Source organism: Rhea pennata, chromosome 17 (genome assembly GCF_028389875.1).
Source record: "Rhea pennata isolate bPtePen1 chromosome 17, bPtePen1.pri, whole genome shotgun sequence".
Lineage (NCBI taxonomy): Eukaryota > Metazoa > Chordata > Aves > Rheiformes > Rheidae > Rhea > Rhea pennata.
Window position 1 is genome coordinate 1,692,431 of NC_084679.1, and position 15,566 is coordinate 1,707,996.

At 47.4% G+C, this 15,566-nt stretch overlaps 1 protein-coding gene across 7 annotated transcripts in view; it reads right to left on the reverse strand.

Moving 5' to 3' along the window:
* The window catches only part of SGSM1 (small G protein signaling modulator 1), a 59,129-nt gene that overhangs the window by 33,948 nt on the left and 9,615 nt on the right, over nucleotides 1-15,566 (reverse strand). For all 7 annotated transcript variants that reach the window (XR_009960179.1, XR_009960180.1, XR_009960181.1 and 4 more), the window contains exon 3: nucleotides 8,976-9,051. Coding sequence is in view for 4 of the 7 variants with exons in the window: in XM_062590217.1 (XP_062446201.1) it covers nucleotides 8,976-9,051 (76 nt within the window). In the remaining 3 variants the exon portion in view is untranslated. The remainder of the gene's footprint in view (nucleotides 1-8,975; nucleotides 9,052-15,566) is intronic.

Here is a 15,566-nt window from a genome sequence, read left to right on the forward strand (position 1 = left end):
GAGTCTGCAAAATCACTGAAAAGGACCAGTCAGATAAACTAGCCCATCTCAGACTCACTTTATCTGACCAGCCAACAACTTGAAGAGAACTTACGAGATCGGCAATGAAATGGGAACACGCAGCTTTCAGACAATAGAGGTGGTCCTCTGTACAACCAACAGTGAAGAGTCTGCAGTGACATGCCAAGCTAGCAGCCTGGATTACGACTTCTCAGACCACTTTGTTCATCCATACAACAGGGCAGGAGAAAGGACAAACTCCTGTGCTTGCAGTTTTTTGTTCTGAAAATGCCAGGATCCAACTCCAGAAAACAATATCCTGAATGCAAACAAATCAGTACTAACACTGGGAAATCTCAGCATGCAGAGGGGTTACATTCTGCTTCCAGGTCGCTGCCTGCGAGGTCTCTCCTATGAGAGTGGTGATTTTCCCAGCAGAGGAGTGATCGGCTCACAGTGTGGCAGTAATAGCACAGGTCAGGAATTGCCAAGTGCTTGTTCACACACAGAATCACTCTGGTTAAAGTCTTTTGAAGTAAACAGCAGACTATGGTTTAACAACTTGAAGCTAAGCACTGCTGTCCATTACACAGTAGCACATCTGGCTGTGCTCCCCCTAAATGAATGTGTTTTAAAGTGCTTCAAGCATGCAGTTTGCTTGTGGAGCTAGTAGTCATGGTCAAACCTGGGACCAACAGCAGGATTTTGTAGTGCCACAGGAGAGGGCAGAGCTGCCAGGAACACAGCAGACTCCAGAGTGCAGGCAAGCTTTCTGCAAGCTCAGTGGATGATTCCCAGCTTCCCAGTGTGCTCAGTCCACTTACTAATGATACTGGCTGGACAGGGCCAAAGAATGGGATGAGAAACTCCTCTGAGGTTCTCCAGAGAACTTCCTCCCCCCTTCAGGAAAACGTACACATCAGATATATGACAACGATCTGGAAAGTGTGCTAAATTTTCTTTAGGTGGGACAGTTGCTTTGCTATGTAAACATACTTGCAATACAATTCCTTTGAGGTATGCAAACATGACAGACTGAGGTTCTCCCCGCAAGCTTCTTGAACACTTCCAAAAAACAGAACTCACTGAAGTTTCCCTTCAGCCCAGTTTGAGGGACTGGTACATCTGGAACAGGAGAGTTCGTTCTTGGCCCCTGTGCTGTGATAGTCCAAGTGAAAAGGAGAAAGTCAGAGACCAAGGCGCACAGACACTGAGTGTTTCCAAAACAGCAGAAGAAATGGGGCAACTTTTTCACAAAAATCTCTTGTGTCCAGACAATTTTTTTTTTCCTGAAAAAAAATCTAAAAGCAATAGAGAATCTGAGGAATAGCCAAATGCAGAGGAAAAACAGGCAGCACTAGCAGCTGTCTGGCTTCAGTGCCCCGTCAGGCCTGTGGGGACAGCGAAGAGTGGCTGCTGGCACACAGCAATATGACCCCCCTGCAAGGCTTCACCTACCACCCTGCGCTGGGCTTGCTGAAAGGCGATGTCAGGCACTCACTAAAGCCACACCAAGCGCCCAGAAAGCACCCACCGCCTGCCGAAGAGCCTGGCAGGAACGGGCAAAGGCGCTTAGCCAGCAGCAAAGGCCTCGGGGGAGCCTGCTGCCAGGGCGGACCGGCGATGACTCCACAGAAAGATGCACACACATCAGGCTCCACTGGCAATCTGCTGCCTGGAGTCCCCTGGGAGGGCTCAGGATGGATGCCTAGTGTTAAACACAGATGTATTAAACAGGCTGATCAAAGCACTGGAAAATTACACAAACCCATGGTTTTGCAAGCGATTGATCCGGGTCTGACAGAACAGCTTTCCAATGTACCGGCACCCCTCCTTCTCCTGGAAGCCAAATGCTGCACACAACAGCACTGAGCCTTCTCAGCAGCAGCCAGGCAGATGCTGATACATCTCTCACTTGGTAAGGCACTTTTCTCTATAGCTGAACAACTCTATGGAATCATTTAAAAAGACATTTCATGCAGACCTGTAAACATCAGCTCCCAGGGCTGAAAGATGGTCTCATTATCTCTGCCCTGTTTAGTGCTATGCCCGAGTTCACCGCTGAGCAGGCAGGGCTTGCCGTGCTGCGAGTGTCAGTGTGCTGACTGAGAGACACATTCTGGCCTAATAGCAGAAGAGCAACCCATTTGTGCCAACCAAGCTCTGCTCACCTAAAACAGCCATTCAGAGTAGTTGGATGGATACCTAGTTTTTAAGCAAAGACACACACAAACCTTCTTCAAGTCCAGGCACGCTGCAGATACCACTGCCCACACAGGCAGGAGTCTTCCCACCTGTCCCAGAGAACCATGTGCAGCTGCAAAGTAAGACCCAACTGCTTCATGGCTTTTGGGAGCTCTTCTGGGATCTAGAGGACTGACAGAACAAAAGCAGAAAGACCCTCCCTTTCCACCACACATGCATAAATCATCCCACTGCACATCCCCTTCACTCTTTTGCTCTATGCTCCAAGGCTGGAATACAAGTGTCAGATACAGATAACCCTACTTGCTTGAGACTAAATCCAGGCTCATACTGTGCCCAGCCATGAAGCAGACATCTGCACAAAGGTTAGCCCACTCTCTGCTGCTGGCCTCCTGCAGGGTGGAGCAACAATTGCCAACCTTTGTAAAGTGGGATGAGGAGCTGGCTGGAATGGAATTGCAAACAGAAAAGCCCACAGGAATACTGAGCCAAAGCCACAGTTCTGTCTTTGGAGTATAAGGTTATGCTGACATACAGCCAAGCAAGCAAATCACAGTAGCATCTTCAAAACTTGGGGAGAAGTCTTCCAAGACTGAACTGACAGTGAGGTCTCTGCAGGACCACACTGCCCACACCAGCTCTCTACCAATGGAGCTGGACTTCAGCCTGTGCACGGGGACAAAGGTTTTAGATATGAGTCAGGAGATAGCACTCATGAACACACAATGTCAGGGCTACTCTACCTTTGCAAACACATAGCTTTGAGAAGCAACCCAGATATCAGGCCTCAGGATCCTCTGCCATTCACAGTGCTGCAAAGCTGTGGGGAGGGCCAGAAGCAAGGGCTGCCTCCTTTCAAGGATATCCTGCAACCCTCCCAAGAAAATCTCTGCTTGGCCTCAAATGCCTAATATGCAGTCAATTCTGATCTGAATTTCCAACGATGGCTAAGAGAAAGCTTGCTAATGCAGGAAAGTCAGCAGTTACTTTGTCCATATTACGGCCAGTGCAACAGATTTCCCTGCCGGATAGAGAGCAGCACTCAGGAGCAAAAGACGACTGAAGAAAAGCTTCTCAGCAGGCTCCAGAAAAACAGAGTAGTCATCAGCATCTGGCCTCAACACTGTATCCTGAGCCTCTTCAAAACCCTGATCCTGCTAGCAAAACTATACATGAATATGCAGTCTACCTACTTAGGAAAAACACTCTCGGTAGCCAAGGACTCAAAAATTTGAGCACATGGACTAAGCGTACTTTGTCCACACTAATCCAAGGGTAATAATATTTCCATTTTTAACTTTAAGATTTTTTTGAGATCAGTTCATAATTTACTGTCATCACTGCAAACAGACACTGTGAGACAGAGACTCTCCCCATCACAAAGGATATAACCCACAGCAGATCATACAATACAGGGGCTCTGTCTAGCTATGGTCAGGCAAGGTGGGACTTTTATTTCTTGGTGAAAGGTTAGACAGACTTCTGAGGTCCTGGAACATAGAGTCTTCTTGCCTGGCACAATTAAAATTACTCAGGCGTTAAGCTCAAAGGCAGTCTTAGTATTGACATGGACAACAAACCCCTTCACACACACATGCCCCTCAGGCCTGCCGCTGGCCCTCTCATCAGCCTCCAAGGGCAGCGCGAACATGACAGATGCCAACTTGAGTTTGTCTACCTCCAACCCTTCCATGGCTGGGAATACAACGCCGCTTGGGGCCGTTGCCCTTTTCTGCCAGACCACTGGTTTCATCAGAAGGAATGTGCAGTATACTGGCTATCAAAGGGACTAGGAGGGCCAGATGACGAGGGTTCACTGAGGAAGAGACCTTTCCCCAGAGAAAAGGGCAGCTCTGCACACCCAGAGACAGGCTTGCAACATGCTCTGCTTGTCAGGGCAAGACATTATTTACAAGCTCATCTGGCTCACGGACAGACACAGCACTGAGCAAGCTGCACATACCATTCAAATTAGAGTGCAGTAGCAGACAGACTATAAGCTGTAGACACCCAAAAAACAGTCAAAAATGCAATGGTATCATTAAAAAACAGAAAGAACCAGTAAGTCCTTCGTGCCTGGATGCCTCAGCTCTGTGCCGCAGAAGGCTATAAATAATTCCAGGCTGTGAAGCCTCGTGCCGTACAGAACAACTGAGAATGAGTCACACGTTGAAATCTGTTCTGCTCTTTTGATGCCACTCTGCCAACGGTGTGCATAGACACACAGGCCTGGAACAAGCACCTGCATGTCTTTTATCCGAGGCCCAGGACAAAAAGAAGGCAGCCCTTTTGCTTCCCAAAGCAGGAAAAGGAGACCACGCAGCTCCTTCCTTTTTCTCTTTTGTACGTATGTCCGTGGATGCTACAGACTCCTTCAGTTTTGACAGCACCACATGAGTCTTCTCAGAGCAACTTCTTCAAAAGCAAGTTGTCATCACTTCTGTCATTTTCTTCCCAGTCTTCAAATCAGCAAGCTGCCCTTCAGCTATTTGTGAATTAGGAGGCAGCTCCCCCTCCGCACGCTGCCTGCAGCATTTGCTCAGCAGCAGCCACATGGCCCCTACCTGGGGAGGGCTGGCAGCACAGCTGACTAACTCAGCAAGCACGTCTGCTGAGAAGTCACAGTCACAGCAAGCTGACGAGGCTCTCAGTGGGCACCGGCCTCCATCCTCTTACCTGGAAGTCACAGCTCCTGGTGTTGGTACAGAACAGCAGTTTTATCTCTCTTGGCATCATTTAAACTGTAAGCATTTAGCCTGTGTAATAGCCAGAGAGGAGTGAAATCTCCACCCCTGAAGATGGCCAAAACTCAATTGGATGAGCCCTTGAACTACCCAATGTGCCCTTGAAAGTGGCCCTGCTTAGCAAGGGACTGGACCAGACACCTCCAAAGGTCACTTGCAACTCCAGTTATTCTGTGACTATAAATCACAGTAGCCTTTAGCAGCTGCCTGATAGTTCCCGCACCACAGAGATTCCCTGGGAGCTGCAGTTCCAAGGCTGAGCCACAGGAAGAAGATGCAGTTTTCCATTTTCAGAAAGCTTTGGGGTTTTCCCTTTAAGGAATATTACTCAGTCTAGGACCCTGCTTCCAAAATGTATTCCCATCTCAAATCCCTGGAAGTAACAACACTGAGCAGACCATCTCCCTGAGCAGACGCCCCACAGCAGTGGATGCTGGCTGTGCTTGTCCAGTCTCCTCTGGTTGCAGTAGCAATGCTTCCCCTTGCAGCTATGCTGGGCTTCTAGTAGAGACTGCAAGGCTGCCTAGCTATCAATTAAGGAGAAAACATGGCAGCAAACAGCAAACCACAAGTAACACTGGCAAGTAGCTTTCTCAGCAATTGCTAGTGGTCTCTCCTAAGGCCCTTCAAGCCATATTTTTTGCAGGGGACAGCAGGCCTCCCTTCCTTAATGCTGCTTCTCTTCAAAAATCAGGAAATGACAGTCAGCATTTCTGTGCTCTGCAAAAAGGAATACAGGTTGCTTGTGTCAGAGGACTCACCGCATAGTGGCCACCCAAATGCTTTGCAGGGGGAGCTATAAAACCAGTCACATCAGGTCTGAACACAGAAAGAGGTCCACGAGAATCAGAGACACCAAAACAAACTCACAGCAGAGGCTGGCAGCAAATACAAGGCAGTTCTTCTGCAAGCCCACACAAAGCTCTTCATCTCCCATTTGGCACTTTCTCCTGTTCCCAACAGCAGTGCCAGGTTCTGGGAAGGCCCCTGTACTCAGGGGATCATCATAGCACAGGAGCGAGGGAAAGGAAGAGGTGCCAGAAATCTGGTCTAGGAGCACATGGGCACCATGACAAGGCCAGGCTCTGCCCAACATTCATGCATCTCCCAGCGATTCATCAAGACAGCAAGAAGCAAAAGGGCTAAGAGCAGTTAGAAAGGTTCGGGCCAAGGGAGTCTACATCAGCTTCACTACACAGCAGAGAGCCAGGCCCAAGACTGCAGCTCTGTAGCACTCTGCACTGCAATCTACCTGCTCAGCCAGCACCCTGCATGTTGCCATAGACACTAACCCAGCAGTTCCGAGCAGCGAGAGCCAGCACATGCTAAGTATCATGAGAAATTGGTGGGTGGGCAGAGAGCAAGTACAGCCTCTTCCAGAAGGGCTATGATGCCTCTTCTGTCTTTCTTCTCAGCAGAAAGATAATACATGAAACAGAGAGGTTATTAGGCAAGCACAGGTGCCTCCAGCAATCACTGCATCCTGCTAAATGAGAGGGAAGGCAGAGGATGGCCAGTGGGTGCACAGAGATCAGTCTGAGCCAAGAGAACCACCAGCCCTGACATTGGCAGATGGGACATGGGATACTCATGCCAGAGCTCTGCCTGGGGCACAGGCACCCCTCCTTCTACCCTCCAGCAGAATGCCCTTTCCAGGCAGCCAGGGATACTGAACTCTAAGACAAGACATCCTGCCCTGGGAGTCAATGGGGAGAAGGAACTCTAAATACCTCCATCATTAATTCAATGTAGGAATTTCATTTCATAAAGCTAGACAGGCAGTCCTGGCATCCAGGCCCAGAGGACTTTCCCAGGAGCTGTTCACACAGGAGCTGCCACCTCATAAGATGAGCAGCTATTGTGGCTGCAGAGACAGACCTGCTACCAAAGCTAATTTATTTTCAGAGCAGGAAAAATTCTACTGTTAAGAAAAATCACAGAGCATCCCAAAGCGGGCGATTCCACTGATATGGGTGAATGGAGCCTCATCTCACACATGCAAGAGGGAACACACAGAGTAAGACAGTGAACTACCTCCACCATTCACCCACTGCTGTGACCAGTTGCCACAGCTTCCACATCCAGGCCCTCTCGAGAACAGTACCTGAAAGATCAGCATGTCTGGCAGGAGCCCTTGCAGAACAGGCCATCATGATGCTGCCTGCTGCTCTGTTATACACAACACCATGCCAACAGAAGGGTCTATAGACAGATTCAAAAGCAAAAGCATCTGGGAAAACCACTGATGTGCAAGCCAACTGTCAGCCTGGAAGGGGACTTGCTCTTCTTCCACAGAGGTCATTGATCTTTCCAAAACCTGCATCCACTGCTCAGAGAGCTGCCAGTGAGACAGAGGCAGAGGCAGATGGAGGGCACCAGGCACTTTGCCAAAGTACACTCTCAAGGTCTGGGAGAGTGGGTAAACACTTGACAATGACAGGGCTGCTGGTGTGCAGAAACCACAGCCTGCGCCTGATTAATGCTGTCCCTTTATTTCCTTGCAGCTCCCTCATCTGGCTCCAGCTCCATCCTACCTGCAGCTCAGGCCCCAAAAGGGCTGCGAAGTTTTGTTCTGGCCCATTCAGCACGTAGCACAAATGGCCTGGTTCCATGCCCAGGCTCTCCGGGCTACAACAGGAACATGCTCATTCAATTGCCTGAAGTGCGTGCCCTGCTCTCCCTGCTCCTGCCTGCCAGCCAGGTTTCCCCACCTTTGCAAAGGCTCTCCCTGGCAGAACTGGGCAGTTTAGGTTGCTCAAGAACCTGCTTTACCTAGAGAACTAGGTATGTTGAAGGCTAGCACTTATTTTCCAGTTTATACAGACGACTGAAACTTCAGAGAAGGGCCAAAACAATAGAAGCAATCTGATGTTTTCGCCTTTGTTACAAAGTCTCCTCTGATGACCATGACCTCTCTTTAAAGAATAAATTCTGTTTTCATCTGTCAGAGAAGCGATGGGGAGCGAATGTGCTGGGCTGTTAGCACAGCTCTGTAGGTTGTTCCAGCCCCTCAGATACCTCCAAGGCAGAGCACCTGCTTAGAGGGGCTGGGGACACAGCTGTCAAGTAGGCTTGCCAGCTACTTTGCATGTTACTGTACTGCAGTCTCAGTTTGGCTGCTCCCAGGAAGCCAGTATGTCCTCCTCTCTCAAGACTACCTGCCCAGTGAACTCTGCATAAGGTGGGAATGCAGGGATGTGGCCTCAAACTCATGATGTATTCCCAGCAGAGGAGCTCAAGGCACCTGAAACAAGGCTGTTCTCTGTTGTCCCTAAAGTTCCTTTCAGATACGAATACTCCTACTGTCCTCAAGACCTCTGCTCAGTCCTTGCTGAAAGTCTACTTAGGTACCAGAAAGGTTATTTAAAAAAATGCTTTGCCAAGATTTCGATGGGTTAATTCCAAAACACTTCCACATTTTCAAAATTGTCACTAATCAGTAGGGTGAAAAAAAGTAAAAAAAGAGAGGTTAAGAAGACATCTGTCACAGATGCCAGAAAATAGGCCCTAAACCAGCACAGTAGCTGAGCAATCCTCCAGAAACCTGGTTTTAAATGCTGTAACAACTGTCAGTCTTTCTTTTCTTGCATTCACCCAACTTGAAGACTCTTTTCCATAAATTCCTATTCCATAATAGCAAAGAAATATTTAGACTTAAATTTTCTGTTGAACTAATTCTCAAGTGGATTAAAAAAAGACTGTTTCTAGTATTGCTAAAGTGATTGTATACACTGCCAACATCCTTCCCTCTTCCGGCCTGTCTCAATCTATTTTATAATCTATTTTATATTTTAATCTATTTAATGAGCAAAAGCCTTCACAATTGGTTTTGCTGCCAGAACAACTTCTACCCTGAGAGTAACTACCACCTCATCTGAGCACCAAGCCTTATGAATTAAGCGTGTGTTCACAGGAAATGCCTATATCACAACAGTGCCACCAGGCAGCAACAGCCCAACATGAAGAGTGTGCTCAAGCCTCCAAGGCTGTGAAGCTAATTTCAACATCCTGCTGCCAGAGACTCACCACAGAAGGAGATGATGTGGCTGCTGTCCTCATGCACAAACTTCCTTGTCACAGCTTCCTCCATGATCTGCTTCACCTGTTGAACAGAGGCCTAGTTAGAGAAGACATACAATATAAACCAGAGACTGGAGCAACCCGCAGCAGAGTGGACACACGATGCTCTGCTCAGGAGGCAACAGCAGTGCCTGCCCACACATGGAAGGAGCACAGGGCTGGGCAGGCAGCGAGCCATCAGCACAGCAGTGTTCGTCTCCATAAGGAAACCTCCCCTCCGGTCTGACTTCTCTAATAGCCACTAACAGTGTGAGGTCCCTTGGAGAATCACTGGATCTTTGCTTGCCAAGCATCACCAGCTATTTCAAAACGTCAGGTAATAAGAAAGGGAGAAGCAAATGCTTTGGTTTTTTTTGAGAAATTTCAGACTAGGAAAACAGAGCAGAGAATTAACTGCAAGAATCAAGCATCATTTAGATAAAAGGCACCTTAATCAGGGTCACTAAATCTTATTTAATCCTTTTACAGTTATTTTATTCTCTTTCATTTTATGAGGATTTGACAGATTTCATGTCATACAGCCATCCCAAATGACCCGGACCTATCTGTCAATGCTCAAGTCAGTGAATCACCACCACTTGGTCACCAAATGTGACCAGGAGTGTTATTTGCATAGCAATGCAATCAGCACTGCCCTCTGAGCAACTGAGTTTATATTGCTCATGACACGTTTTTGGCACTTATTTCTGCTCCCTTAATCAAAAGGAAACTGTTGTATCAGCAGCACAATAAGAGGAAGAAAATAAATAGGAATCCACATAAACTAAGAGCACTATTTTTGTAGACATGAGATGGAACATCAGAATGGAAAGCCAGACCTGTTAGGTAACCAAGCTGCAGAGGAGAGACGTTAGCGTCCGAGGAGCGCACTGAGCTCCCTAGCTACTCTACAACAGTAGCTCTGAAGTGCCTAAGCAGCCACGGACTAGCAGAGCAACAAATCCAAGAACCCCTGGCACCAATGCTTTTGCACTAGTACCTGTGCAGTCCCATCCCTGGCAACTTTCGCCCTGCCCAGTCCTCCTCTATCAACCCAGAGCATTCATCTGGTAGGAGCACACAACACGGGACTCCTCCGACCTGTTTCTGGGATGCAGCAGGGTCACCCTGCACAGAGGCGCTAACGGACCCTTTAAGTTGGCACTGTGCTATACATCATCTCAGAGCCAGCAGTGCAATGGGAGTCTACACACTGCTCCGAAACCAGTTCCCTGGCTCAGCCTCGGCAGCTCAAACGAAGCTGCGAGGAAGCCCCAGCCGCTTGACTGGTTACGCTGCAGAGCTCACACTCACAGCTCCAGTACAGAGTTACTTCCATGGTGGCTGTGGCTTCAGATGTACTTTTCCTTGGCACTTGGAAGCTAGAAAACTGGACTAGACAGAGCTTTGTTCCAACCCTATACAGCAAAGGCAGATTACAACATTGTGTCGCTAAAGGAGGGGATTTTAGGTGCCTTAGCTTCCTTTTTCTGATGATCAGCCTCCAATCCAGGTTGCCAGCATACCATCCCGTTGTGCTGACTGACTCCTGTTGCAAGCACGTTGCCCTCGCCCTGTATATCTCACTGCTCATGGGAGTTACCTTGTTGATGAAGGACTACTGCAGGATTATGCAAATCTCAATTATTTTCTACAGGAAGGACATTGAGGGAACATCAAAATTGATGCTGCTGCTAAATAACAACAATTCTAGGCATCTCAAGCATCTTTATATTCTCACCAGAGATGCCTTTTCCCAGTGCTCACAGATTGAGGGAATACTGCTCAGGGTGCTCAAACTTTCAGGCTGGGATTCCATGTGTTGGCAATGTGGGGGAATACTGTCCTGCAGTCAGGGCCAAAGTATAGCCATGGGTCTCCAAAGCAACTCAGAGCAGCCACAGCTCTAAAAGGAACACCTCCTCCACTTGCCCCCACACACCTGTAAGGTCAAAATTTACACACAAGAGACATGGAATTTAATGCTCAAAGAGGATTGAGACTTGCTCAGAAAATGCTGGACAAGTAGGTATTATTAACAAAGCATGCAGCCCTACAGCGATCACCTACTGCTGAATATGGCCTCCACCTTTGCTAGCTCCAGTGGCCACCATCCTCCAGCCAGACTGCTTCCTCCACACCATGCACACCACAGCCTCGCTGGCTAAGTCCTGCCAGGTCCCAGTAGCAGATCAAACAATCTGCCATCCCTGTCTGTCCTCACCACCACCCCACATCCTTGCAAACACAGCAGCCTCTCCACGCAGAGCCCAGCTGGCCTCTTCCTGAGCTGCTGCGCTTCTCACAGGCAGCCTGTCTCACACTCTCACCCTCCCTAATCCTGCTGAAATCAGCAAAAATTCAGCTGCATGTTTGGTCCTTAAATGTTTGCGCTCCAAAATGTTTTTCCTTTTAAATGCTGAACTGCCAGCGTGCCCAGATTTCATCTTTCAGTGCCTCTAGAACATCCTGCTTTTCATATTTTGGCTTCAGAAAATGCAGGGGAAAGAATTCACAGTGCATAAGAGAGGCTCTGCTTATCAAGGTGTTCGCTGTAAAGGGACAGGGAAGACAAAAAACAGGAGGTCAAGACTTGGCTAAGTAAAGCCTGCCTGTATGAGAGATCTTTAACAGCATAATTTGGGAAATTAAACTCCTTTGGAAGCTATAACCAAGGTCAATTATTCACAGCTGACAGCTCAGTAAAGGAAACCCTTTTCCAAGTATGGATTAAGAAAAAGTCACACCTAAATCCAAATGAGTCCATCTGCATGTCAAAGCAAACAGGTCAGCTCCCTGCCGCTCTAGTCCAATGTGCACAGTGACTAATAGAGGCTATTCTTGAACCCAGGAGGGAGTAGGATTTGTGCAATGATTCCACCTGCATCCCCAGTTGCTGAGATGAGTTGATATGAGTCAGGAGCTTGCAGCAGGGAATGTAACCGAGATGTGGAGGGTAGATGTTCTAGCCCATTTCAGCTTGAGAGGGATGAGAACTCTGTCTGTGTGTACAGGAGGGCCCAGGATGACCAAGGCTGGGATGCTGGGACAGTGACACCACAGCACAAATGACCCTGCTAGGCCCCAGGACACAGGGAGTCAGTTAAATCACTCATGCCCGCACACACTGAAGGCCTGATTTCCTGCATTGCTGGACTCCGTAGTGGGGACACCATGACCAAGACTGGATGTGGCTCAGAACGTTGGGAAATTCACCTGGATTTATAGCACATAACAGTTTCTGCATCTTCAGTGTCATGATTCTGCACTCCAGGAGCAGTGACTCACTGTGAGCTGCAAGGAGAACGCTCAAGCTGCAAGGAGGTATGCAGGGCTCAACTGCCAAATGCATGCACAGAGTCCTCCTCTACCTTAAATGTTTTATTGCCACAAATGAGCAAAACTTGGAACTATCTATATTCTCAGGTCGTCATCTGGCAAGGCAAGGCCAGGTGAAGCTAGCAAGCCCCTTAATTCATTATGCCTAAAGCGCAGTGTTACCCATCATACTAGCAGCTGTGCACTGAGCACCACAGAAGCGAGGCAGGCCTTCACTCGAGCTTCAAGGCTTCAGTAGTGTTTTATTTGAAATCTCAATAAAGCAGAGAACACTGTGAAATGGAAATGGGGACAGCACAAGTCACACCAACAGGAAAAGAGTCCCTCTTTAATTTGCTGCATTGTATCTAGACACATCTTTTGACCTTTGCTGCATTACAGAACTAGACATGGGAAGAAAAATACCTGACAGCATCTCATCCACCAGGAATCAGTGCCCAAGTAGTTACTCCAATAAATTTTCTTCCTTTTTCTCAGTCTGATATGGAAAGTTTCTAACAACGAAATTTCATTCCCTTCTTTTGAGACACTAAACAATCCAAGAATATCACTGAATACTCCCTCCGATACTGTTTTATCCTAGTTTTACCACACTCCACTACTTCTCAATCACACCTCAGCCCAGTATGAGACACACACACACCAACATAATCCCAGGGTTTCTTCAAAATTAGAGTCTCCCAGCAGGCCGAAGTGCCTTCGTCCTAGACTGCCACCTGCCCTCACCTTGTCTGCCCGCGCTTCATTTGTCCGAGGGCTATGGGCGTTTCTCTCTCACATACTGAACTAATCTGTTAGAAAATAATTAACCCACAGAGATATAAAATGTGCCTTCTTGACAATACTGGTCTGTTCTCAGCCCCAGGGGCTTGTTCCTGCCTCAGTACTGCCTCAGTACTCCTCCCAGTACATCAAGGGAGGCAGCCGATCATGGGGCCATGCTGTTAACCATGTAAGATATTTTCTAAAAATTCTCCAACAAAAAGAAAAAAAAAAAGATTTTTCATTTCCAAGCAGTTCTCTGGATCCGGATTTTTTTCAGCAATGTTGTGACCAGGAACCATCACAGGGAGCTACAGTTTCTCCACGAATCACCCAAATGTGTAAATCAACAACCCATATTTTAAACAGATATATTTGGGAATCAACGCACAGAGTCTGTTACCATCTTCTTACTAAAACTAGGACCATATCCAAATTGAAGCAGTATATTCAAACACTTATCAGCCACCTTCCATCCGAGCGTCTACACCAACCTAGGGAGCAGCTACCGTCTTGCTGTTCTGATGTAACGCCTGGAATCACACCTACCGCGTGCCCGAGCTCTCTGCGATGGAACCATCTGTTTGTTCAGTGCCTGTAGAACAACCAGCACAACAGGAATCCGCTCTGACCGGGCATCTTGATGCCAACACAGGACAAATAACCTGCATTCATGAGGCACAAGGAAATCTTCCAAGAGGTGCAGTTTAGTGGAAAATTACTCATTGAAAGAAAAAAAAACAGCACTGTATTGACTGAGGTTATCGAGCTAAACAACATAAATCAAAGATATTTAAAGAAACAGAAGTGGAAAGGACACTGTAACAGGGGCACCCACTTGACAAATGAGGAGCTCGAATAAAATGAGAGCAGCTATACAACAAGCAGAAAGTTCACTAGCGCCTGGACAGATACATACAGTTTCATATCAAAATGCAACGGTTATACAGAAAAAGTCTTCAAACAAAATCTTACATCTGTGCAAGACCCAGTCATAAATAACAAGGTTGGCACTTAAATGACAGCTGAGTGGGACAACGCTCCATCCCAGAGAACCCCAAAACTCTCTACACGTTTAAGCTGCACAAATTAGAGCTTTTCTCCCTCGCTGAACAGCTGCCGTCTTCGAGAGGAAGCTAATGTTCAGACACAGAGTAGCAGAGCTATTGCAATTTAACGCAGGAGTGCATCTGCCTGCTGAAAATGGAGGGGAACTGGGAGGGAGACTGCAGTCATGGCACAAAGAATTACTTGGGGAATCTGGCTTAGTACATGAAGCCCTGCAAGGTTTGGGCTGACTACACTGGGTCATCTGAAAGAGGATACATCTGCTAGGGTATGAAGAGCTGAGCAGCATGGAGCAATGCCCTCCCACCAAGCCCACAACACAGCACTGCTGTCTGCAGATGCCCTACGGCTCCCACCCAGCTATCAGCCCCTCCACAGCCAGCTGCGATCACAAACTCTGCAGCTGCAAGCACCAGCCAGGACACTCCCCAAGCCCCTTCTAAAAGGGAAGTGCATTTGTGATACCGCAGGATGGAGAATGCCAGCTAACTCACATTTAGCACGAAGCACAGAGAAGATATAAGCGACCTCGCAAAATGCTGCATTCCACCATTTTAATACAATCTCTCACTCTGTAGCAAGAGGAACCACAAAAGGCTTCCTCAAATGAAGCTGCCCACTCTTTAGATAAACTCAGTCTAAGGAAAATGAGATGTTTACTCTTTTATTAGAAAGGAAATTAGAACAGTGACTAATAATTCTAGCTGTAGGTAAACTCAAGAGGGAATATTATAAACTATTTGACAATAATGCAACACTCTCCCTTCCTTAGCTATAAACACAGAGCTGACTGTGCATCGAGAGCAGTCATGCACATGCACGTCCCACAACATGGCATCCACACCAACTCAACAGCCTCAATTCCAGCTCCAAAACGGTAATGGAAGATAGGCTTGTCTGGACATTACTTTCTGAATCACTGACTCACACGAAGAAGCAAGCTAGTCCTTCCATGCCACACAGACAAAACTGAATTTTAAGGAAATTATTTTTTCCTTCATCATCCTATCTCCAGTACAGCTTTTATCTTTTATATAGGACCACAGACAAAACTATGTAATAATTTATATTAAATACAGCAATGGCTGCTCAAGGGACTCAAAAAGAAACAGATGGTTGGTTTTCTTTGACCTGCGTATGCAAGATCTCTTTGCAGGTCCCCTTAGGAGAGAGGAACTAACAGTCCCAACAAATCTCACATGTTCTTAGGCCTCCCATCCCTCACTTTTCCTAGAATGAACAGTTATCTGCAAAACAGCTGTAAAGATCTTATTTCTCACTTAATGCACACAGCAGTTGGAGACACACTGCTCCTGCTATGTACACGCACTCACTTCCTAGCCTTTTAACCTGCTCTACAACGAATGTTTACAGGATTGAGGCCTCAAG